Raw genomic sequence first — 26,603 nt, forward strand, 5'->3', positions numbered from 1 at the left:
TGGCTCTCGCATACACAGCATACGAAATGCACTAGTGGCACATGCTGTTCTCCTGCGTGGATTGGGTTGACTAACACGTCCTCTATAGAACACTGCCATTTAACTGCAGTTTAGCAACTGGGCTGCTATCTTGCTTGTGTGGGCTGGCTACAAAATTTCAACCACAGAGGAGGGGCTGAATGAGACATGGGAGGAGAGGACCTTTAATGAAAGAACTTTAGAGCAACCATCCGCGTAAAAACTCAAACCAGGGGTGTCCGGGTAGCGTGGTGGTCTATTCCGTTGCCTATCAACACAGGGATCGCTGGTTCGAATCCCCGTGTTACCTCCAGCTTAGTCGGGCGTCCCCACAGCAGAAGTGGACACCCCTGGCCTCAGAAAGTAAAAATCCGACCTTGTATTTGTTGTAGCCATTCACTAAACAAGGCGATCAGCTTTTGTAGTGTGTGGGTGGAACAAATACGTGGCAGGACTTTTACTTTCTGAAGCCGGGTTGTCCACCTCTGCAACCCCCGGCTTCAGAAAGTATAAGACCGACAATGTGTTTGTTCTAGCCATTCACTAAACAAGGCGATTTCACTCTACCTGGCTGAAGAGTCGTGCCCACTAAATTCAGCTGGTGTAGTGTGTGGGTGGAACAAATACATGGCAGGACTTTTACTTTCTGAAGCCACGTTGTCCACATCTGCCCTACAGACACAATTGGGCCGTGTCTGCGGGTGGGAAGCCAGACGTGGGTGTGTGTCCTGGTCGCTGCACTAGCCCCTCCTCTGGTCGGTCGGGGCGCCTGTTCCGCGCGGGGGGGGGGGGGTGCGTGATCCTCCCACGCGCTACGTCCCCCTGGCGAAACTCCTCACTGTCAGGTGAAAAGAAGCTGCTGGCGACTCCACGTGTATCGGAGGAGGCATGTGGTAGTCTGCAGCCCTCCCCGGATCGGCAGAGGGGGTGGAGCAGCGACCGAAAAAGCTCGGAAGGGTGGGGTAATTGGCCGGATACAATTGGGGAGGGGGGAGCCCCCCCCCAAAAAAACAAAAACAGCCTCACAGGCAACTTTAACTGTCGAGCCTGAAAAAGATGGCGATATGCTTGAACAGCCTTAGCACGGTTCAAATTACGGGGGTAGGTCTGACCCCCCCCCCTAATGAAGACTAGGATCCGCCAAAAGAGGTAAAAAAAACAGGGGGGGGTCGAAAAGTTTATATAGCCTTCTTACCTGTAATGGTAAATATTACAATATATTTCCCATATTCATGCCAGGAAGAATCTTGTAATACTATTTCAGACAACTCTAAAGTGGGCGCCGAACGTCTCATCCGCATGCCTCACTGCTGTGGCTCGCGGCCTCATAGTCTTTGCTCGCAAGCTAATGGAGATGCTGTAGGTCGCTAGCTATGTAGCTAGTTTAATACACTTTACTTAGCGTCAGGGTTTCTGAATTAAGAATGTGTCAAGTGTCTATGGATGAAAGCTAACGTTAGCTAGTTTCTAACTTGCCTTAAATTAGTCTAGCTAACTAATGTTTGCTAGCTGATAGCGTACCCTTTCATTTCCCATGTTGGCTAAATAGCTAGCTAGCTGAGCCTCTGGCTTGGCATTTCATTACCAATATGAAGTGTCATGTTTTATCTGATGTTAGCTAACACTGGTGCTCAGTCATGAGCACTGAGACGATGGGTGATTCGTTGTTGTAGAGATATGTGTTGACATCAATATAGAGTTTATTATTTAATTTTAATAGACTTTTATGTGGCTGTGGTGGTTTAGTTAGTCTTGTCTTTTTTGATATTAGCTTTTATAATAGGCACCCTTTATTTTCCCTCTGGAATGCAGGCGTTTTACCTGATTGGGTAATTGAACAAAATCGGTGTGTGCTGAAGGCTGAGTAATTGTGTTAGTTCAACTATATGGCTACTGTATTGAACTCAGATTAGATTTCATTCACAGAATCAATATGGGGAAGAGGAGAGAAGATATCCAGCAAATTTGTTTCGGTGCTAAAAAAAAGAGTAAGTTTAAATTGTAAGAATTAGGACTTGAAGATGATAATGCAGCCCGTATTTTCTGGTTGTCTTGCAGAGTTAATACTGAGCCAGATAGTGTGGATGATGGCGAGTTTTGCATTTATGTGCTGGTGTGCTAAGGAAGCAGAGGGAGGTCAGAATGACAGTCAGCAGGCAGGACCTCGTAGCAAAGAGGTGAGTTACAAAGGAGATGGCACTTAACGATGTATGCCAACATACCAGATATTTAGGCAAATAGTATTTCAGAAACTGATGGTATACACAACAATCATACCCCACTGTTCTCATCTAATATGCTAGGACTTTTTAATAAAGCGTTGGCTACAGAAAGTAAAGAATAATGGTGATGATGTTGAATCAGATGATGTGAAATGTTGATTTATTTTTTTCGAGTAGACTATTTTCACAGTAAGAAAACAGCTGACAAGTCTAGATTATTTGGTCTATGCCTTTAATGTCAGTCAGGCAGAGGCCTTGATGCTGTATGGTAGTAACACATCTGCCTACCTCTTTGGCATGTTGATAGTGTCCTTGGTTCTGGTACAGATTGTGTGGGTCTGTGTTTGAGCAGAAATGATGGTCTACTGTTATTGTGTGTGTGCAGGTCTGACTTGCTGGCAGTTTTGCTCTAGAATACTTAGATGGTGACCCCTGACATCAAACATTGTGCTGTGGTACGTGCCCCATGAGCTGGTGTAATGGATTTGATTTATCATCATCTACAGACTGCAGACATTATGTTAACCAAGCAAGATACTGTAAGGATTGTAAGACTTCAGTTCACTGAAGCACACCTCTGTGCTGTACTGAGTTCCCTTTACACCCTGGAGAAAAAGTTGACCCCCAATTGTCATTGTATTATTCGCACTCTTGGCCTATGTAATCTGTTCGCTATTTGCACAATAAAATTGATTTATGGGGTGTCCGGGTAGCGTGGTGGTCTATTCCGTGGCCTACCAACACGGGGATCTTCGGTTCGAATCCCCCGTGTTACCTCCAGCTTGGTTAGGCGTTTCTACAGACACAATTGGCCGTGTCGGGGGGTGGGAAGCCGGCTGTGGGTATGTGTCCTGGTTGCTGCACTAGCTCCTCCTCTGGTCGGTCGGGGCGCCTGTTCAGGGGGGAGGGTGAACTGGGGGGAATGGCGTGATCCTTCCACGCCCTACGTCCCCCTGGCGAAACTCCTCACTGTCAGGTGAAAAGAAGCTGCTGGCAACTCCACGTGTATTGGAGGAGGCATGTGGTAGTCTGCAGCCCTCCCCGGATCGGCAGAGGGGGTGGAGCAGCAACCGGGACAGCTCGGAAGAATGGGGTAATTGGCTGGGTTGATTTACTGTTTTATGCTTGACGCATCCGCAAGGGTCGCGAGGGTCCATGCAGCCAGTGACTTCACAACAGAAGACACACCCTTTCACGAGGGTCCCGTGTGGTGGGTTTTTGCCTGTCTGCGCACATCCAATGTGTTACCACGCAGAAAATTTGGGTTATGCCCTCTGTTGATACAATAAGTACACTACATTTTCATAGAAAAGGGGCATGGGCTCGGGCGTATGCAGCCCCCCTCTCCTGTGCACAGTATATTTTGCTATGGTGTACATCTATTAAAAGAAGTGCAAATTAGCGCAAGCTTGACAACGATTTGCACCAATGAGGGTGGAGAATTTAGTGTGGCATCTCCTAAAACTGCGGCATCTACTGAAATGAACACAGGTGCGGTCTTGTTAATCTAAATGTGACTGCCGGTATAAAAACAAGTTTCGCGCGTGTGTCCTTTCAATTGGTTCAGGTCCATTTGATTAACTCTGTTCCAACATAAAACCCCTGTTTGGCTGCATTGAAAGCATCGTGGTCATCTGGGAACCGTATATGATTCTGCACACTTAACACTAGTGTATCGTTGACTTGCGACAGCATGGGTGATCCGTCTCTGATTTTCATCTCATTTTGAACCCATTTTTTTCAATCGTTTAATTTTTGTTTCATAATGGCGACACGGTGGCGTAGTGGTTAGCGTGGTCGCCTCACAGCAAGAAGGTCAAGGATTCAAACCCCGGGGTAGTCCTCCAACCTTTGGGGTCATCCTAGGTCATCCTTTGTGTGGAGTTTGCATGTTCTCCCACAGTCCAAAGACATGTAGGTCAGGTGAATCGGCGGTACTAAATTGTCCCTAGGTGTGAATGCGTCGGCCCTGTGATGGCCTGGCGGCCTGTCCAGGGTGTCTCCCCACCTGCCGCCCAATGACTGCTGGGATAGGCTCTAGCATCCCGCGACCCTGAGCAGCTTGGTAGATGGAATGGAATTTTTTTTTCATAGTTTGAAAAACAGAACATTTCAGCAAAGAGAGTAAAATCTATAAGATCTATAGGTAATATGATCAATTACTTATAGAGCTTAAAGATTGTATCCCACATTTAGCTACTGGAGTGTTATTATTTATTGTTTGTATTATTTGTTTGTTTTTATGTTACTGTGTTTTGTGTAAAACAAGGTACTCCAAATAAATTTTCCCTAGCAGGATTAATAATGTTGTTTGTGTTGTATTATATTGTATTGTATTATATTGTATTGAGATGCCACTGTTTGCCAGAAAGAACTCAAGGCAATTAAATGAAGTGCGCCCAGGAGTATTATTTGCCAGGATTGCACGTTTCCTTCTGGTTTGTGACTCCAGATCTTCTTTTATTTCCTCTAGCAAATCAAGAATGATGTAAATATTTTTTTTTATACTTGTAGAAAAAACTGCTTTCTGGCACGCTCTCACTGTATCCTGTGGCATCTTCGTAGCCAAGTCAGCAGAGCAAAGAGTTAAGATTTTCAGGGGGACTAAGTGGCGCCAAGATCTTATTTACTAACAGTCCTGATAAATTGCACTTGGGTTTTATTTCCATAATGTCCTCCCAACATTTTGCCCCTTTTAAAAAGGGTAACTCGTATAAATGCCTATGCAATGAGACTGAAGTGCAAAAAAAGTTTGACCCAACAATTTCCTCTGTGCATTTGTGCAAAATTCACATTGTTGTAAATCTCAACAGTAGATTTTTAACACCCCAAAAAAGGGTTTGCGCTGACTGTTCGTACATCTGCCCCTCAGTGTGTGTGTGTGTGTTTGTGTGTGTGAGTCTGTGTGTGCCCCTGTGTGTTGGCCCACCTCTGTCACCAGCGTGTGTGTGCTCAGGGTTGAAGGTGTCCAGGGGATGGATGGAGCTGGTGGGTCGGGTCTTGCTGCCATCCTCCTGCTGATGATCCGCGGAGCTCAGGCCATTCTCATACAGCTGGTTCTCGCCATGCCGCAGATGCCAGGTCAGACCTAACAGGTGAACCGCTGCGCGCGCGTGCGCACACACACACACCACACAAAAGCAGGGAGGTTGGCAGAGAGAATCCAACACACACACACACACACACATATGCATACAAGACATAGCAAAACACATACAGACAGTCACAAAAAGTGAGAAAGAGATCAAGAGAGGAAGAGCAGAGGGGAAACATAGATCATTATTCATGGCATGCTGAGGGGTGTGTCTGAATCTTCTTCACTGCTCATTTTAAAGCACTCGCTAAGTTCATGTGCGTATTAGTGCTCAGCAAAGCAGTTAGCAATTAACGCATACACACGAGAATGCACACATACAGATATACTTGCAGACCAACACGCACACACACACACACACACACACATGCACTCAAAAAAAAAAAAGGATGGCAGAGGTGGGCAATTAAGGGAGATCTTCAGAGCCTGAGCCCAAGGCTGGTATTAAAGCCCTAACACACTCTTTTATGCATGACTAATGACGCTTTGAAAGATGCCGCCGATTCACAATCCATATGGGTCTTTTAAACAACAAAGGATAGGGGAGGATACAGCCTCCCTCCCACTGTAAAACTGTTTACTCGGACAACAATCCAATATGTTAAATAAAAACATCCAACACATGCCCATTAAGAAAATTAGTTACTCTCTGTCAATTAAACATACAGTTTAAAAAAAAAAAACCTCGCCCTGCTCTGGCCAATCACAGGGCTTTGTTCCGACACAATGGCATGTTCTTTCATTTTCTAGTTAGAGCGAAACTAAAAAAGGTGATGTCCCTTTGCTGGTATGGAGAATGAAAAGCAAATGAAATGAATCATTTGACGTTCTTTTTTTCTTCTTCTTCTTTTTTTTTCGGGCTCCCTGACACATTTGGCACATCAAACAAAGGCAGAGGCTGGAATCACAAAGTTAACTATGAAGTGGTGACAGTCACAGGATGGCTGTTGCATGCAGATCAAGGTAAGGAACTTCTAACAACTTCAAACATCTCCGCTATCTTGTCTTTGGTCCGCTGATTGCCGACACCAAGAAAATCACTTGACACACTTGCAAAAAATAAAAAAATCGGCTGCTTAGAAAAAAAACCAAATTCACAGTTATACAACATCGCCCAACACTATGATGCACACGAACAAAACATTATGCTCACTTTAATGGACATACTGCACCACACCTACACATATACTTAACACAAGCACTTAACACACACGTGATGGGGAATACCCAATTAGAGCTCCTCATCGTTCGAAGTCACCCAGCCGTGTTACATCGCACATTGTGTGGTGAATAAAATAATTTTCTTCAAAAAAACAAAACAAACAAAATCACGAGAAATATATGATGAGCTCTGCGAGTCGAAGCCGATTTGGTCCCGTGCTTGACTCGACCATCAGCAGGGATCAGCAAATCACATATTTCAACATTTCAACTTCTGACAAGCCCGAGCCTCTGTTGGTTTAGCTATCTACTCATGCACAATATGAGCTCTTCAAAGCAGAACAGTGACGATTACCGGGGCCATGAGGGAGACGTCATGCATCATTTAGTTCAGACTAATTGAACTGTCAGCTGGTGACGAGACCAGACACGGACACACACACACACACACACACACACACACACACACACACAGGCTCTTCACATCCTTGCGGAAACAAGTCACTTATTTTCAAAATCATCTCCACTGTACTTTATATGTTTTCGTATTCGAGAACGCCAGGTGCGAGGATTTTTCCCCTGAATAGACTGCGTTTGAAATTAGTTGTGATGACACGTTCTAATGTGGGGGTGGGGTGGTGGTGGGTGGGCTGTAACCAAAAACGACCTGCTTGGTACTACTACTCATTTCACGGGCTCAAATCTTTGCAAAATCCCATCTGTAAGAATGGTAAATTCTTGCAATTTTGTAGCTCTTGGGATGAGGAAAAATAATGAACTATGCCGACAGAAGGGAGCTCGGGGTAAAACATATCATCTCAATTCATATAACCACGGCAGATTTGAGGAAAAATCCTGCACTGGTTTCATTTGAATTACCGCCCATCATCGACTGCCTTCTATCAGGATTAGACACGAAATATAGTTTTGCACCTACAACGGTACGTTTGTATGCATCATCATTGTTTGTATTATATTTGCCAGCGGAGTGGAACAACCCATCATAGCTCCATAAATTAGAGTCTGTGAGATTGCTCACTGAAGGGTGACAAGTTATTCCCGAACTGATGCGTTTGATACCTTCAGTATTTTCGCCATGCAGTCTCTTAGGCACTGTTCTCTTCTCTCCTCCACTCGTCTGCACCCCCCCACCCCCCACCACCACCTTTTGTTTCTCTTCCTCAGTGCCCCGAGTGTTCCCACTCCTGTTTAACACTACGGCGACAGTCCTCATGCGCTCTTCTCAATTTCAATTCTCCTACTCGCCACTTATTCCCTCATCAACAAAAACCCTCAGACCCAGCTTTTTCATCTGTTCTTCATCAGCCTTACCCCCCACTCCTCGCTCTCTCTGTCTCGCTCTCTGTCATCCCCCCCCCCCCCCGGTGTCTCTCATTCCATCGCTCCTTTTCTGTGCTTGTTGACCTTTCACAAGAACACTTAGCGTCCAGAGTCACGGAGCACGCGCTGCAGCAAGGAGGGATAAGGCCCCGGGAAAGTGATTGGAAAGAGTGGGGCGGATGTCTCAGTGTACGCGTGCATCCTGCTAAAAGAAGCACATATACTTGTGCCCGCGAACGCTCACGGACACGCTAAAGCTCACGAAACGCTCGACAAACATGACAGTTTTACTCGGGGCTTGAACTCAGCATGCACCTTTGCCACACGTTCTCTTTTCCCCCTGTCTATCTACCTGACTCCCACTTCCTCTTTGTCCATCGTTCTTGCGCTCGTGCCCGCACACAGATACACAGAGAAACACAAACAGTGACACATTAGAGACAGGCACCAGGCGAGTCCAGTCATTATACAGGAGTAGAGCAGCAGAGCGTTGGCAGCCGGCTGAAGTGCGGTGAGCTAACAGGCCTAGGCCCTCACATACATGAATCATTGATCAGTGTGACAGTGAGATGACTACCAGAGGTAATAGGACAGCACTGCTGTGAAGGGCCTCTGCACTGTTCCTCCACTCAGAAATCTCACAGCGGTATGCGTGGAAGATGTGGCAAGTTGAAGAGGATAGTGCCGCACTGTAGGTTGTGTGTGAGTGTGCGTTTGGGGGGTATGTGTGGAGGAAGTGCTTGATGGGGGATATTGCTGGTTTGCGGCTCCAACCACTGTGGAGAAAAAATGAGAACATGGTGGAGAGGAGAGTAGCTACTGTCTCCGAGATAGCACGGACTTCACGTTGAACAGCGTGAGGTGAGAGAGAGGAGAAGAAAAAAAAATGCTGTTGTGCCGGCTGTTGAATGTTCTTCCAGCTGAAGTGCAAAGATGCATGGATGTCATGTCTTTATTTTGACTTCGGTAGATAGCAACTCCTACTAAATCCCGTTTGTCCTCAGCCTCTCCAGGTAGCCGGGCTTTGCACACAAAAAAAAAAATAGACTGTTGTATTTCAGCTGCTAAATGCATCAGTAACACTAGCTTGCCACCACTACTGCTGCTGCTGTTGTTGCTGCAGTTGAAGATTAGATAGAGATGATTGTCTGTGGGTTCCATATAGGGGATTAGATCTTTGCTGAGAGAGAGAGAGCGAGAGAGAGATGCTGGGAGTGAGAGAGAGAGATATGCTGGAAATGAGAGAGATATATGCTGGGAGAGAGAGAGAGAGGTGCTGGGAATGAGAGAGAGAGAGAGAGAGAGAGAGAGAGAGAGAGAGAGAGAGAGAGAGAGAGAGAGAGAGAGAGAGAGAGAGAGAGAGAGAGTGAGAGTGTGTGGTGGGAATGAGAGAGAGAGAGAGAGAGAGAGAGAGAGAGAGAGAGAGAGAGAGAGAGAGAGAGTGGTGGGGATTTTGTGTCTGTGTTTGTACTTGTGTATGTACAGTATGTGTGCGTATATTTGTGTGTGTGTAGTATCGGGGATGGGGGGGTGGTGGTTGTGGCATATGTGGGTAAGTGGTGTTCATAGTCGGGCTGGGCTGTGCTGTGAGGACACAATGGGCGAGATAGACTGTGAATATACTGTCTTATCGATAACCATTAGAGCCCAAGGTAGCACTGCAGTCAGTTAAAAATGATTTATCAATACTCTCGCTCGCAAGGAAACACACCCAAGCTTAATCGCCGAGTTCTTTTCTCTCAGACATATGGCTAACTGCCGACTATATTACGTTTGACAGCCAAAGACTACGGCTGCCTTAGCCAGCAGCAAACGCTTTAAAAAGCATCAGTCATTCAATTTACTGAGTGGTTTACCATGTACAGTAAAAGCAATTGCTCATCCAAGTTCTGTATGGCTCGGGTAGCCACCAGCAAAGCCAAAACTTCGGAGAGACTGGAGAGAAGAGCACCAGACGAAGGAGGCAGAGGGAGAGTAAGAGACGGAAGGAAAAAAAAGAGGGGAGGAGAGCGAAAATGAGAGCAGCATGACAGAGACAGAGACAGAGGAAGACAAATGGGGGAAATGAGTGTGCAGGGGAGTGAAGGAGAAGGGCTTGAAAACCAGTAAAACAAATCTGTATGTGACTCAGATGGTATGGCAGCGGCTGAATGTCTGGGGGGTCTGCCTGCTCCCCTGCCATCCTTCTTGCCATCCCTCGCTCCAGATCTGACAGACAAGAGGTAATGCAGTGTTTTTCTCCCACTCCTTCACCATCTCATTGACAGCACCTAGCACTTGGGTCATTGCTGTGCGTGCATGCATGCGTGTTGAGTGTGCTCAGACATGGATGCAGTGAGAGAGAGTGAGAGGGAGACAGAGAGAGAGATGGGGGGGGGGTGAATCACTCCTTTTGACTGCTGTGCATATGAACCTGTGGACTCTGTGACCTTGGTGGTGTACAAATTTAGAGATTGATAAAGGGATATAAGGAAAAAGGAGAAGATGAATACAGACGTGTATGGGGGATGTGGGTAAGATGCGCGTCTCCCTCTTGGGGTAGACGGTAGTGCAATTCCTTGTAGTCCCTGTGGAGCAGTTTACTGTGTATATTCCTCATCACCGAGGTGCTGGCTCAAATTTGGAAGCAAAAAGGCCACAGATACCCCCGGTTCTCTCATTTTTATGTGCTATGCTTTCATTTCTAGACACATCCCCGCTCCCTGTCCCAATCCTTCCCGCTCTCCCCCTCTCCCTTGCTCTCTTTTCCTATCTACAAGCTGAGAGAGCTGAGTCATGTTATAAAAGAGAGGCTGGTATTAAATGAACAGGAAATCGACGCCATGTTTGTGTGTGTGTGTGTGTGTGTGTGTGTGTGTGTGTGTGTGTGTGTGTGTGTGTGTGCGCGCGCGTGTGCCTGATCACGGCTGCTGCGGTGATTTTAGCAAGGCCTGTCTGACCTTCTGGAGACATTTTTCCAAAGGGCTCTCTCATCATTCAGAGCTTTCTGACCAAAGCCTGTCTGGCCATTTAAAGCAATTTTACCAAAGGCTCCTCTTGTTGTTTCGCTCGTTTTAGCAGAGGCCACTGGGTTTCTTAGAGCTGCATCAGAGGACCAGAGTAGAGGTCTGAAAACAAAGAGAAACTGGACCAATCAATATAGACCCCAATGAGGCATGAAGGGGCTGGCTGAGAGACTGCATGACTGGGAGGCACACACACACACTTATACACATATATACATACCGACACATGTGCACACTCACGCACAAGCTTGTGCGTTTTTTCTCTCACGTGCACGTTCACACGCGGCTGTACGAACACACACACTCTGAGACACAAGCAGACACACACGGACAACACAATATGCAAGTAAACCAGATCAAGGATTTTCAAGTGTTTTACCACACACACACACATTCCCCCATCGCACGCAGATACACACACAATCACCAGCACGCGCGAACTTGCATGCGCCAGCGCTCGTGCACACTCGGAGGCACGTGCTCAAGCACACGGACAGATATGCACAGTGGCCATTTTTCCTCGGCTTTTACGAGGAGAACCTTTTGGATGTGAGCTCTAATTACACAGAAGATTAAAAACAGTCTACCGAGAGACGACGGCGACGAAATAAAGTGCCCCGGAAAGCACGGGAGCATCGCGACTCTGGTGATGATGGAGCCATTGTGGAGGCCGTGCTCGCGTCTTACTGGACTGTCTTCTGCCGGCGCACTTTTATGAAGAAGGATTCTGTCAATTACCACAACGCGGTGGTGACAGCCAGTCCCACAGAGTGGGTGCCGCATGGCAGATAATTGGGTGCCTGTTACCTTATATGATCAATCGATTGATCTGCCAAACTTGACTCATAATGTACATATTTTCTGCATTAAAACGCAGCGATGACGCACGCTACAGGAGAGCAGCTTAAATTGCAAATAGAGAAGCAACCGCAAAATAAAAGCAGAAGACAAGTTGTGATACTGTTCCCAGATACATGAGTCGCATTACGCCGGAATGAAGAAGACAGCAGGAAGTATTGTCACCAACCCTTTGGCAAGGACAGCCCCAGAAGCCACCTGTTCAAAAAATACTTTTTTTTTTATTTCGAGACGAGTGACTGAACCAATAAGATCAGGAGTACTTGCCACCTCAACAGCTTTTTCCCTAACACCCATCACCCCATTCAGCTGACGCTACGACACCTCTACCCGCCGCACACCCACACAATAATCTGCTTTCCCACCCGCCACCTGCTATGTGGACTGACCAGAGCCCTCGTTCCTCTTACTTTTTTATTTCCCCATCCGGTCCAGTCTTACCGACTGTGCTCACTGTACTATCAAAGTCATGTCTATTCTTTTTGTTATCGGCTTATGGTGTTGGATTAGTCTTGCACAACTCCTTCCCTCATGCTGCACCATTCTGCATGCCGTTTTGGAAACCATATCCGTGCACCACGGTGTTGGAGACTGTTTTCATGCATTTTCATGCAAAGACTCTCTTGTGGTTTTGTTTTTTCCCCCCCCTGTGCAGGCTTTTATTCTTGCCTATGGCGGCAACACGCTACAGGCTACACCCCCTTTTTGAGTGCAGCAATCAAATGCATTCATAATGTATATTATGAAGACTGATATGTTTGGTGATATTCGGAAAATGGGCTGCTTTGATCTCGCACCCTATTTGGTAGATACCATGACAACAGCTCCATTAGCCCATGCTAAATGATATTAGGCCAAAGGCTCTTCCCGTTGCTCGGCTCCATAATAGCTTGTTTTTGAGACTAATTTGTTGCGAATATCATCTGTTTCCGCAAAACAATATTAAATGTGAAAATTAGTACTAATAAAATAAGGAAACAGACAGCAACCTCCTCGGTACAGAGCAAACTACACACGCAAACAGGATTAATTTAGATAATACCGTTCCCTCGCTATCGCTCAAGTATGTTTTAGTAGTCTGTTGTATATTTTGCTCTGTCTCCGTGTGCCTGATGCGTTCTCCCTTTGTCTCTGTGCTATATGTGCCAATATGTACCTAAGTCTTTATGACACCCCACATTATGCTGCTGCAACAATGGTATTGAGACACCCCCATTTTTTTCCCTCCCCAATTGTATCCAGCCAATCACCCCACTCTTCCGAGCAGAGTTGTAAAAACGAGGTCCAGAAAGTAAATGTCCAAACCGTGTATTTGCTCCAACCATGTTACTAAACCAGCTGATGTCATTAGGTAGTTTTCTCTACCTACTTTTAGAGTGGTGTTGACCAGAATCTGCTGGTGTAGTGCATGAGTGGAGCAAATACATGGTTTGGACTTTTACTTTCTAGACCTCGTTTTTACAACTCTGCTTCCGAGCCGTCCTGGTCGCTGCTCCACCCCCTCTGCCGATCCGGGGAGGGCTGCAGACTACCACACGCTTCCTCCGATACATGTGGAGTCGCCAGCCGCTTCTTTTCACCTGACAGTGAGGAGATTCACCAGGGGGATGTAGCATGTGGGAGGATCATGCCATGCCCCCCCCCCGAACAGGCGCCCCGACCGACCAGAGGAGGCGCTAGTGCAGCGACCAGGACACGTACCCACATCTGGCTTCCTACCCGCAGACACAGCCAATTGTGTCTGTAGGGACGCACTACCAAGCCGGAGGTAACACGGGGATTCGAACCGGCGATCCCTGTGTTGGTAGGCAACAGAATAGACCGCTATGCTACCCGGACGCCCTATGTACTTAAGACTTTATGAGAGCGCGCATTATGATGCTGCAACAATGGTATTGAGACGTTTTGTTTTGTTTTTTTTACACCTGATATGAAAAGAAGTGATCCTGCTTCTGAACCCGATGGCAGCTGCTATAGAAGGTTCTCCTCAGCACCCCATCACCCTGTATGTGTTTGATAAACACGACTCATACTGATGCTTATTTTCACGTCAAAAAGCACAGCGGGTTGCCGGGACTTTTCATGTTGTTGCTGTTGCTAAGCAGCCGCGGAATCAGCCGAAACTCGAGTGTTGATCATTCCCCCACTCATTACCTCCAATTTATCTTTGATTGTACACCTTCATCTTGTCTATTGAACACAGCAGTAACAACGAAACATTAACTTCATTCAATCCACTAGATTGGGCAGTAAAGGGAGACGAGAGCTAAATCTCTCTTTTCGACCTGTGTTGTCCAGGGTTGCTCCTCTAATACTGTGAAGCATGCGGGGGGCAAAACAAACACTGCAAGACGCCTGGTCCCACAAAAGCAGTGACCAAACACTTCCAGTGATATCTGAAACAGTTGGGAGAAGGCAGCTTGTTACTGCAACGATATCAAATGCAATCATTATTATGATTATTAATCATCGTTACAATATGGCGTGTAAAAAAGCCCATAACTTACATATTAAAACTTGTGTGCACATGGGTGTATCTGATTTATGTGTTTTGATAGGAATGTGATGATTTGATAGCATGGGGCTGCTGTCTTGCTCACTTCATATGCGTTGCATCATAAGCTCCCCGCTAAGCTTTTCATATCACCGCCTTTCTTACGCCGGATTCAAAATTTGAGAATTGTTACCATTAATCGCCATTGGATCTTTCCAATGGCTCCAATCCTCCACGTTGCCAGATCCACGGGATGATAGAGGCAGAGCAAATTGTAACATTACAAGAGGCAGGGCTCATTTTAAGATTAAAATAGAAAATGAGTTGCCACTGGTGTTGTCGGCGACAATATTCATCAAGATTACAGATACAATATTTATCTGTCCTCTATCTCTCCTTTAATGCCCCGTCGGCTATCATAATGCCTGCTCCTCATATCTGATGGTCGTGTTGTGCTTAATAACATGCTACGACTGCAGGAGGGAGGGGCGTGTAGGGAGACAAACAAATTAACAAAGCTATTCACAGCCCATGCAACACCAGGGGGCAAGGGAGGAGTAGAGGAGGAGAGGGGAAGGGGTAGAAGAAAAAAGGGAGGCTGTCTTTAGCGCTTGACAACAGGGGCCCAGGCTGCTATCACTTGGGCATTGCATTATCAATCTAATCATGCAAGGGCCTATTGTTGTGTTAATTGGAATGCTTAATTTGAGACATAATATTGTTTGCTTCGTTATTTGTGAGACTAGCTTTCTCCAAATTAACAAGCGGGTCGCCCAATTCTCACAGAGCTTTGAGGTTGTAGGGTGTAATTTAGCATGGCTATCATTTGATGAGGCTGGAGAAGAACACTACCACTGAGATTACAAAATCTCGGGCCCTCTACGACGCACACAGAGGGCCCAATTTATATGCAAGCACGTGGCACAAAGTGCGGCTTTGTACCAGCGAAGTGTCGTTTTCTGGAGGAGCAGCGATGATTCCTCCTCACACTGCACCCGCTGGTATTTTGGTGATTCAACATGAGCTGAGTGGGAGGCGAGGTGCAGTAAGCAGCTGTCATTGGCAATCCAGTGGTATACTGTATTCAAGGATGACCATTATTTTGCGCTGCCCGCCAGCTTGGACTAGGTTAATGGCACATAGTGTAAGGCACACTTGATCTTTGTGTCATTTTAGTCCCTTGAGTTGGCACAAGGGCATGCTTGTGGAGGCAGGGAGGTGTTTAGGAGAGATGGCAGTGGGGTTTATAACTAGATTGTTTAACACATTCTTGGAAAGTGAGAGGATGTCTGAGGAGTGGAGAAGAAGCACACTGGTACCAATTTTCAAGAATAAGGGCAATGTGCAGAACTGTAGCAACTACAGAGGTATAAAGTTGATCAGCCACAGCATGAAGCTATGGGAAAGAGGAATAGAAGCTAGGTTAAGAGGAGAGGTGACGATTAGCGATCAGCAGTATGGTTTCATGCTACGAAAGAGCACTGCAGATACAATGTTTGCTTTGAGAATGTTGATGGAGAAGTATAGCGAAGGTCAGAAGGAGTTGCATTGTCTTTGTAGATTTACAGAAAGCATATGACAGGGTGCCGAGACACGAGGTGTGGTATTGTATGAGGAAGTCAGGAGTGGCAGAGAAATATGTAGGAGTGGTGCAGGATACGTATGAGGGCAGTGTGACAGTGGTGAGGTGTGTGGTTGGAAAGACAGATGGGTACAAGGTGGAGGTGGGATTACATCAAGGATCGGCTCTGAGCCCTTTCTTGTTTGCAGTGGTGATGGACAGGTTGATGGATAAGATCAGGCAGGAACTTCCGTGGACTATGATGTTTGTGGATGACATTGTGATCTGTAGCGGCGAGAGTAGACTGCAGGTTGAGGAGAGCCTGGAGAGGTGGAGGTATGCACTGGAGAGAAGAGGAATGAAAGTCAGTAGGAGCAAGACGGAATACATATGCGTGACTGAGAGGGAGGACAGTTGAATGATGAAGATGTAAGGAGTAGAGGTGATGAAGGCATATGAGTTTAAATACTTGGGGCCAACTGTTCAAAGTAACGGGGAGTGTGGAAGAGAGGTGAAGAAGAGAGTGCAGGCAGGGTGGAGTGGGTGGAGAAGAGTGTCAGGAGTGATTTGTGATAGAAGGGTACCAGCAAGCGTCAAAGGGAAGGTTTACAAGATGGTTGTGAGACCAGCTGTGTTATATGGTTTGGAGACAGTAGCACTGACGAAAAGACAGGAGGCGGAGCTGGAGGTGGCAGAGTTGAAGATGCTAAGATTTTCATTGGGAGTGACGAAGAAGGACAGGATTAGGAACGAGTATATTAGAGGGACCGCTCAGGTTGGATGGTTTGGAGACAAAGCAAGAGAGGCAAGATTGAGATGGCTTGGACGTGTGGAGGAGAGATGCTGGGTATATTGGGAGAAGGATGCTGAATATGGAGCTGCCAGGGAAGAGGAAAAGAAGAAGGCCAAAGTGGAGGTTTATGGATGTGGTGAGAGAGGAAGATGCAGAGGACAGGAAGAGATGGAAACTGATGATCCGCTCTGGCGACCCCTAACGGGAGCAGCCAAAAGTAGTAATAGTAGTAGTCGTAGTTGGCACAAGGGCACCTAAATAGACCCCTGTATCGCAATATAGGCATAGGTTCCTATACCTCCTAAAAGGCTTCATGCATGGTTAACTGTCTGGACTGCACCTACCTACCTGTGTAAATGGTTATCCATAACTTCTTCATGTTACAAACTGCCCTATTTGACACCTTTTCCCAGCAGCATTTTGGAGCAACAGCCATTCAATGTATTACCATTGCGTAATTGCTCCTCTACATGCTATTTTGTATTGGTGCCACCAGCATCCGCACCCACACAGGAAATGTGTCGTCAGCTATAAAAGGAAGAAAAGAAGATGAAGGAGGAAGTTGTGTGTTGAATGCAGATGAGAAGGTGCTAAAATACAAAGCTAAACATTAACGTTTGATTTGGTTTAATTAAAGGTTTGCTATAGATTGATGTGTTTGTTGCTCAGTATCACTGTGGCAGATGACAATGCTGATCAGTCTTCTTCCTCCAGACTACCGGTGGATAATCTTACACCCAAATCTGCGACTGTGTGAAATTCTGACCTGAGATGAACACTGTGTGCATTCAGGATAACATCCATTTTGAATGGGTGGCCTGGATTTGCAGTATGAAATGCAGTACAAGCTATCGAAGAAAGTAAGCCTAACCACTTCAATCGAAAGAAGGTGGAAAGTAAGCCTATTTACTCGCCTGTTCGGAGCTCATCAGAGAGAGGATGTTTGTGTAAAGGAAGGTGCGTAATATTTGATAAGACAGCTCTGTCCTGAAAACTTGTATTTGTGCATACCCTGTTGTTTCTAAAACTTTTTAAACGAGTGCAAAACGAGAGCAGCTCTGGATGTGGTTTGCAGATCCATACCACATTTTGGCCCGACAGGAAACCTTTTTTCCTCAATGAAATGGGCCAGCCCCTGCCTGTATTAGACACACACGTGTGATTGAGACCCATGCCGTTATTGGGCCATTGTGCGTTTGGATGAAGGTACAGATCCGTTTGATGGATCCGTGCCAAAAGTTGCAGTTCACGCGGCCCCGATTGGCACCGTTTCTTTTTTCTTTTTTTTGCAGCCTGGGTCTGGACTGCGCCCCGTTGCTCCCATCACCAAATTGGCAGAGCGCCGCGGTGCGCAGCGCTCTCCTTTTAAAGGGGAGGATAAGAGGACATTTGAGTGGTTCATTCAACGCCAGCCCATACGACACCCATTGTTCATGTATTCTTCCTAATCCTGTCCTGTTTCCAAATGTCCCGGAGGTGTGCTGTGCGCCTCCTGCCATGAAAGTACCAAAAGTCATTTCCCCTCGCCCTGTGCTCTCTGCGCTTTACACCGTCGACTGCGCTTTGCACTGTGTGCCTTGATTCAGGAAAACAGGGCCCAGAAACTTGGGGTACAAGAGGTGTTTCTAGCAAAACCACTGTTTGTTCACTAGACATCATAACACTGCTTCAAATCAGCAGTATACTGCACTTCCCACCTACATAAAATATATCTCATTAATAGAAATGTGGCTAGTAACAAGATAATTTATAATTAATGATTACTATTGGCATTTAACTTGCTAACAAAAAAAGGCACTTTTCATATCATATTGCCTGGGTTGTAATACAAAAAGTACATAAACGCTCATACAGAGGGCCCATGTGCCTCATGAAGTCACAGAGATCAGAACAACATACAGCCAGGACCAAAAAAGTTGAGGTTCAAATGGGTTATTTTGGGGATCATCTTTGTTCTGGTTAAAAGCAGAGCTGTTTCCCCCCCCCCGTCAGTGGTTGTTAATTAACTGATCAACGATTCATCAGCTGATGAAAGAGCCTAATCCCTCTAACTAAAACGTTAAGTCCACGACCCCCATTGATCTCGTATTTGAATATCTTTGATTTACATGGTAACATATCATCTACATGCACAACCCATTCTGCTTGGCGTGGTCGCTATGGTGACGTCAACATGAAGATCAATCTTTAGCAGACAGGAGTGGAGCGTGACACCAATTAGGAGGTGATGTCGTCTTGAAGTCATCACTCACGCTGCTCACTAACACACTAATTACCAGGGCCGGGACATTAATGGAATAGCATGGCTGAGCCCGGGGATTAATCTGCATGGATTTGTGTGTGCGTGTGTGTTTATTTGTGTGTGTGTGTGTGTTTGTGTGTGCATGAGAGAGAGAGATGGAGATAGAGAGAGATGTCTGTGATGCCCGTGTGTGACCTGCATGTGCGCACATGTGATGCAATTTTGTGTTTGAGTGAATGTGTGCATGTTCACATATGTGTGTATGTGATGTCGGTGTGTTCTTAAGCATGTGTGTGTGCGCGCATGCATACGTCTATGTGTGAATAATGCAAACCCCTGCCTGCTCCGACGTGACCTTGAGCACCACCATGGGGGGGGGGGTGAACTGGCAGGGTGAGGGGTAGAAGGGGGGAGCACCGCTTGGGGCGGCAGGTGGCGGGGCTTGGCCAAGGTTGAGGAGAAGACAGGGAATAGTTACAAATCGGAGGGGATCAATGAATGATCTTGGTATTTGACTTTGCCGTAATCTGTCCAAGATCTTCACCACGGGAAAAACACAACCCACAAAAATGGCAGTCCAAACACATTTTAATTCCATGTTGTGTCCGATATGCCACGTAATCCCTGTTTGCGGATCACTCAGGAGAGCGGCAAACTGCAGGGAGCCTTTCAGGAGAACCAGATTTACAGATTGATTTATAAAGAATGAATTATTTGAACAATTTATTGACATTGATTATTAGCATTGTAATTATCATCGATATTGTTATCATTATTATCCAAAAATGTGTGTTTTAATTCATGCTCATTTCCAAGGGTCACCAATGGTGCCCTACCCCCCCTCCCATGCCCTACAAACACACACACACACACACACACACACACACACACACACACTATATTGTAACGACCTCAGTGAAGAGCGGATCTTATTTTCAGTAATAAGATACAAGAGTGAAAAAAAAATTAAATACAATGTAAAAAAATACACAAAGTAGCGGAGTAGCGATGACTTTGACCTGATGAAAGAAAAAAGAGGTGAATATGAAAACTGCTCACCATAACAACCAGCAATATGAAAACAAACAAACAATACACAACAGCGAGGGGAAAAAATGACAAGCTCAAACACAAGTGGATGAATAACCGACATTTCAATTAAAACAGCACGGCTGAAACTGAGGAGCAGCGATAAGGTCGATAAAATGAACAGTACACTAAGAGAGGAACAGTAATATAATGAACAGTAATATAAGAAAACAGGCCCTAACTCAGGAAACAACGAGGGTGATATGAGTCTGGTGATGTGTGTGCTGTAGTGAATGTGTGTCTGTGTGTACAGGCTTATGCTTGTATCACTTGTATATGTGAGTGTGTGTGTATATGAAACTGTATAACCGTGTGTGTTCTCCTGTGCTACAGGTGTGAAAGAGAGACATGGAGGGCTGTGCAAACATGTGCACATGAATGTAATGTAATCCTTATTAATAATTATCACGTTCATACACACCTTTAGTCTTTAGGCAGCTAATTGACAATTTCCAAAACAGTCACAAGAGTAACATCTGGAATTAATCCAATTCATCCACAAACTCCTCGAAAAAAAGTATAGTCTGCCATCTCGCTTTGACCCATATCGATAATTTCTTCTATCAAAGAAGTTTACTTTATTCATATTCTTTTTTGATTACCCCTTTGCTATATTCTGCATTATCAAATTCCACTTTTAATTTTTTTTTCTCCTGTGGATTCCTGTTTTTGTAATAAGTTTTTCTCTCTCCTTTGTCTCATTTCCCCCTCCCCCTTTTTCTCCCCAATTGTACCCGGCCAATTACCCCACTCTTCTGAGCCATCCCGGTCGCTACTCCACCCCCTCTGCTGATCCGGAGACGGCTGCAGACTACCACACGCCTCCTCCGATACACGTGGAGTCGCCAGCCGCTTCTTTTCACCTGACAGTGAGGAGTTTCGCCAGGGGGACGTAGCGCATGGGAGGATCATGGTATTCCCCCCCAGTTCCCCCTCCCCCCCGAACAGGCGCCCCCAACCGACCAGAGGAGGCGCTAGTGCAGCAACCAGGATGCATACCCACATCTGGCTTCCCACCCACAGACACGGCCAATTGTGTCTGTAGAGACACCCGACCAAGCCGGAGGTAACACGGGGATTCAAACTGGTGATCCCCGTGTTGGTAGTCAACGGAATAGACTGCCACGCCACCCGGACGTCCAACAAGGTTTCTCTTGATGAGCCCTCAACTATCCCTCATGAATTGGGTTTTCCAACATTTAAATTTGTTGAATTCTGCCAAAACAAAACAAACAAGGTTTTGGGTGCAGAAATGAAAAGGCCACTGCCAGCACGACAACGTAACACGGTATTGGACATGTGACTCACCGATGACATAAGTGAGCAACAGGGCCAGCGTGAGTGTGAGGAGCGAGGCGGACAGGGCCGTACACTTCCAGTTGCAGCAGCGGTGAGGCTTGTTGAACGTGAACAGGGGCCTGGTCACGCTGCCACGTGGGAGCGGCCGGGGCGGAGGGGAGTACACTGTCCCAGAGGTCAGAGGGTAACCCTGCCCTGCTCCTGACAGAAGAGCCGATGAACCGGAGCCCTGCTTGAATAGAAAGTGCCTGTAAAAGAAATAAGGAGGGAGGGGGGTAAAAAAAAGCACCAGAGGGATCTGCCAAGTCCTCTTCTCCAACCAGTAGACTTGACCATGAGGAGCACGGTTTCTTGTCCTCACGGTGCTGGCTCACAAGCGGCACACAGTGCCTGAGCCATTTATATGAGACTCTCCACAATAGGTTAGCAGGGGTAGCTGGAAACGAGCACAGGGATTTTAATAAATCTGCATGCCAATTGATACCTGTAAGTATATGCTTGGAAAATTAGCCTAGTACAGCACAGATATCCCCTTCTTTCAAGTACCCAATCTCTTGTTCATCCGGTTTAAGCAAATCTATGGCAGGTGGAATTCATTCTCGCTCTGACTTCTGTGTGACTGAAACTCATTTAAAGGGCCCCCACGTTGAGGGATTGGTGAGGGGACCCCCCTCCTGCTATATTTCAAACGATGCAGCTGTCATATATGAGTTGGCTCAGGATTCGGTGCGTCACACAGAGCACAGCCCCTCTGTTCCAGTTTGCTGCCATGTGCACGTCGATCCTTAACCCACACCGATCAGACGAGTTAAACCCCACCTGCTGAGAAGTGATGACATTTCACATGATTTTTACCACATGTCAGAACGGGGAGTGGGGGGGGACTTGCAAGAAGAAGCCTCGCAGTGCAGCTACCTTAAAACACAGGGAGGGGAGCGAGACGATGCAAAACAGAAGACGTTACTCGGCACTGCGACACAGCCGTGGCGGACAGCACGTAAAACAGCCCTGCCTACTTTACAACAGCCTCCACTTTAAAGGTTAACGCAAGTACGTGAGTCTGTGGCACGAACAATGAACCGGATTTCTGATCCATCTGCGTTTCTTCATCAGAGACGAAGCCCAAAACTTCAATAAGTGTCTCTGTGGTGCAAGTGTGTGTGCAGCCGCAGTGATCAAGAGCAAGTTGAATATCAAACAGAATGGGAAAAAAAAAAACTCTGGCAGTCAAAAACACAGAGACTTACCTATTCTGGGTTGTGTTTTTTTTCGTCGGACAATCAAAGCTGCTATTTAAGTCATGCAGCGCGACAGCCCTGTCAGCAGCTGCATGTTTGTGTTATTGCTGCACGAGTCAATGAACAAACAGGGGTCTCACTTGTTTCTTGATGTAAAACACTGCGTAAGATGGTCAACAATGGAAGAAAAATGTATATATGTACACTCTTTTGGATTATGCCAGACAACCAATTGAATAGATCCTTGAACGAGATCCTCTGGTTGATGACAGTAAGCAGCTCACATTAAATTATTTGCAAAGGCCACCGGCAGAGGCGAAACAAAGCACTTTTATATTCCGAGGAAACAACAGAAGCAGCACCCTGTGGCGAATCTCTATTTTTCTCCGCAAGTGTATTCTGGTTTTGCTTTGGAGGGGTTTCGTGGAGTTTTTTTGTTTTCCTCCTTCCCCACAACAAACAATATCCCGGAGTGAGTAACATTGGATGTGACTGACAGTGGTGTTTGCCCCGGGTTACTGTGTCTGTCTCCTGGTGTTAATACTACACATGGCTGGCTGTGAGTGTGACGTGTCAGGGCATCCATGTGGCCCGCCACGCTGTTTAGCATGGCCATGCAGAGGAGAGTATAAGGTCACGGGCTGCTGGTAGAACCAAGGTTCCCTAAAGGGTCCTCAGCGGAGAGGCCATTTACTGGGCCAGACAGCAGACTGACAGCATCACTTGACACCGGGCCGCTCTCTCCCAGCCCCCCGCGCCGCTGTTGTCATTGTTCTCACGCTCTATGTATCTGATTTCTGTCCACATTTCCTCAATCACTCAATTTCTCTCCCAACACGCTTCTTTTTATGTTGCTCGTTCTCCCGCTCATCTCCCGTCTTGCCTTCTCCTCTCCCTCCTGTTCCTATTCTCTCGCTCTCTCTTTCTCCCGCTCTATTGTCTTGCGGTTGCGTTTGACACAGAGGACATCAATCCTTCAGTCAGTGTCTCTCCATCCTCCTCTCCCTCCATCCCTCCAGCGGCTGCTGGGGGTAGGGGTAGTGAGTCAGACAGGCGACAGCGTAGATGTGGAGGCAGCAACCACACACTTAGGGGTCAATGGCCGGTCAGCTCTGAAAGGCCAGAGAACTTGGGACACACACACACATACACAAACTGGCAGAAAAGTGTCTATGCCAATGCCCACACCAGGCAAGAAACAAACACAAAGATGAAAAATACAGACGAGCTTCTTGAAGAGCCCATGAGAGCCCACCATAGTTTTTTTTTTTTTAAGCTCTGTGGGTGGAACAGAGTAAAGCATCAGCGCTTGGAAAATGGCACTGATCTCAGTATATGGAAGTCTTTTTCCTCCCTGTGTGGTATTTTAAAAAGGCTGCACCGTTCCTCCTATCTCCCTACCTTTGATGCTCTCCGACAACATCCTGGGGCGTCGCCCCTGCAAGCTCTGAATTCATATCACAGGGCGGATTTACCCCGGGAGAGGGAGAAAATGAGAGTTCTTGCTCTCCATAAGGTTGGTGTCTGTGGCCCAGGGACCGTCTCTACCTGTGTGTGCGTGTGATTCAGCGTCCGTGTGTGTGTGCAGCTGGGTGTGTATGCGAGCATTTTTGCCAAAGTGTGTCGCCGCACTTCCAAATGCGCATGACTCAAGCAGCCGAACGTCTTGGGAGATAAGACCGGGAAGAAAAGCCCGAGCTCCAGTCAATTTATTACAGTCCCAACATTTGTTATGCTTCTTAACACACCCAGTGAGAGGCCCCAGTCAGATATATTGAATATCTATATCTGCATGCTACCGCGTACAGTAGCTGACCTATCCTGAAACATAACGGATACGCAGCCGAAACGGAAATCCATGTGCCCTTCAAACAATCTTAATCTCCACTGACGTAACGTCAATAAGACTCGATACGGATTCATCAAATAAGAGTCAAGGAAAACCAAAGCACACTTGATGAGACAAGACCACATTAGACATCGTATAACATGTATTCTGCAACTTTTGAATCGGGTCGCGGCGTCGCCCCCTTATTCCACCAGCGCCAGCCGCCTTGAAGCACGAGCGGTTTGTAAATACTCGGTAATTTTCTAATCTCATGCCTGAGATGGAGTCGATAGCGGTGCCGGAAAAGTGGGAAAACACTCGGGAGACAAAAAAAAAAGAAAAATCAAATTTGATCAGTTTATGTGAGAGTGGGAGTGAGCGAGAGATAGAGGAGATGAGATGGGAGCGATTAAGCGCAAAATTAACCCCAAAACTGGGTCTAAACATGTAAAGTTATCGTGTGGATTTCAGCTAATCCTCCGCAGCTCGAGGCGGGGGGGGGGGCGGCGGAGGAGAGCCAGCGGTCGTTACGTTAACGACGGGGCCCTTCTCTGCAGTTGTTCTACTGACTCTGCACGGGACTGCGTCGCACGGCGCCGCAGCGCTGATAGCACGACCACGAAATTCACGCGAAGTTCACTCGGGTGTAAAACTCACAACTCAAAATCTATTAATCCACAAAGTACAAATTAAGCTGCTTCAGATCATCTCTCGTTTGATGACAATCAACAAATTGTTTTTTTTTGTTTTTTCGCTGTCTGCGTAGCCTCATCAGTTCAAACGTGTTTCTGCAAAGTGCTGCAGATGAATCAATTTGAATAAAATGTGACTTTTGTTTAGCGCAATTTTATTTAAAGCACATGTAAGTCGCATAATTACAATCTTCTTCTGAGGAGATGATATCCATATCTTGAGCATGATTAATTTAAATTATCATTGAATCTAATTTTATTCTTCCTTTGCTTTAAATGAGGGTGAATCTAATTATGGCCTGATTCATATCTTATTAAAACCTTTTCTACTGGCTTGGCAGACTGCCAATCTCATCCTCGCTCATCTCCCTAGAACTCAGCGGTTGCGCCGAGTTCCCATTAAACATGCAAACAGACTCTCGCTCTTTGCCAGGTCTCCTCGAAAAACAATCCCGCCGTTTTATTCTGATCCTATCCAGCGTCTGTCCAGCGTCTCCAGCGTTTGGGAGAGTCTTCTAAGGTGCGCTGACAGAAAGCGTGTTCGATAAACAAAGCCTGAGATCGGATACCCGTCCCCCGCCTTCGTGTCGTTTCTGGAAAAACGGCACGAGGGGGTTGGGGGGGGATAGGAGGTAGGTTGTGAAATGCTTCCGAACTGAGGGATTCATTTAAACTTTCATATATAATGCATGGCGTACGAAGCCCTGTAACGATACCCTGAAGTCCAGCGCTGACTCGGTCTTAGCCCCGCTCCACTGGCCAGCAAGACATGTCCATCTTAACAAGTCAATTTATCTTACATTCACTCTCAGTATGTCTGAACACCGCCTCATTTCAAGAGATCTTCAGTTGCTTTGAGACAAGTCCAATCATTTCATTCTCTCATCCCAATTTATTTGACAAGAATCCTAAGAAAGTTGACATTTTGAAACCACAGGATTCAGTTAGGAGAACCCTTATTTGTGGTGCTGATGTGGGTTTTTAATAGGTCAGTGTTTCGAAATTGCTTCACCTGGTCTCCAAGGGGATGTTGCTGTTGAGCACCCAGCTGTTGTGAAGCTGTGCCGGGTCTGTGCCGGTGCCGGTGTCTGCCCCCTGGTTGCCCTGGCCGGACTGGCACCGCGTTGGCATGGTCTTCCTCTGCAGACTCACTTGAGCGTAGGGCGCCGGGCGGGCACAGGTGCAGGCGTGGGGTGGAGGGGGCGGCGGGGGCAGCGGGCGAAAGGTGAACTGGCCACCTGGACTGTTGGGTAGCTCTGCAGCAAAGACACAGAGGAGAGGAGAATGGAGGAGGGACAGGGAGGAATAAATAAACAAAGGTTTATCAGGAGCGTAATATAAATTACAAATAAAGGCGGCGAGGTTGTTGGCACTTTATGGTTATTATACAGATTGAGGGACATAAATCAGTGGCTTGCTGCCCGGCGCGCTTCCTTCCTACCTGCCTTGATACACTTCCAGGTTCCCTATAAATAGCTGGCCAGAACTATGGAGTGGTCTTTAAAGAGCTAACAGCGCCGGCTTAATCTGTACCTGCCAGCTCAAACTACCCAAGTGATGTTTATTATGAGATGTGTAGCCCAATGGAATGAGCTAGCCAGCTGTAATTCCCTTACTCTGCTAACCTCAGGGCCCAGTTAGCGCTCCCTCGCTCTATCATTTATCACT

General features: G+C 46.6%; 1 protein-coding gene across 1 annotated transcript in view; it reads right to left on the reverse strand.

The window, feature by feature from the left end:
• tenm1 (teneurin transmembrane protein 1) overlaps positions 1–26,603 on the reverse strand; it is a 231,774-nt gene that overhangs the window by 116,648 nt on the left and 88,523 nt on the right. The window contains exons 5-9 of the mRNA XM_056289538.1: positions 25,948–26,191; positions 21,187–21,425; positions 5,270–5,343; positions 2,796–2,845; positions 1,806–1,819 (exon numbers count right to left, since the gene is read on the reverse strand). Coding sequence (XP_056145513.1) covers positions 1,806–1,819; positions 2,796–2,845; positions 5,270–5,343; positions 21,187–21,425; positions 25,948–26,191 — 621 coding nt within the window. The remainder of the gene's footprint in view (positions 1–1,805; positions 1,820–2,795; positions 2,846–5,269; positions 5,344–21,186; positions 21,426–25,947; positions 26,192–26,603) is intronic.

The sequence above is a fragment of the Lampris incognitus genome, chromosome 1 (genome assembly GCF_029633865.1).
Source record: "Lampris incognitus isolate fLamInc1 chromosome 1, fLamInc1.hap2, whole genome shotgun sequence".
In the NCBI taxonomy this organism is placed as follows: Eukaryota; Metazoa; Chordata; class Actinopteri; order Lampriformes; family Lampridae; genus Lampris; species Lampris incognitus.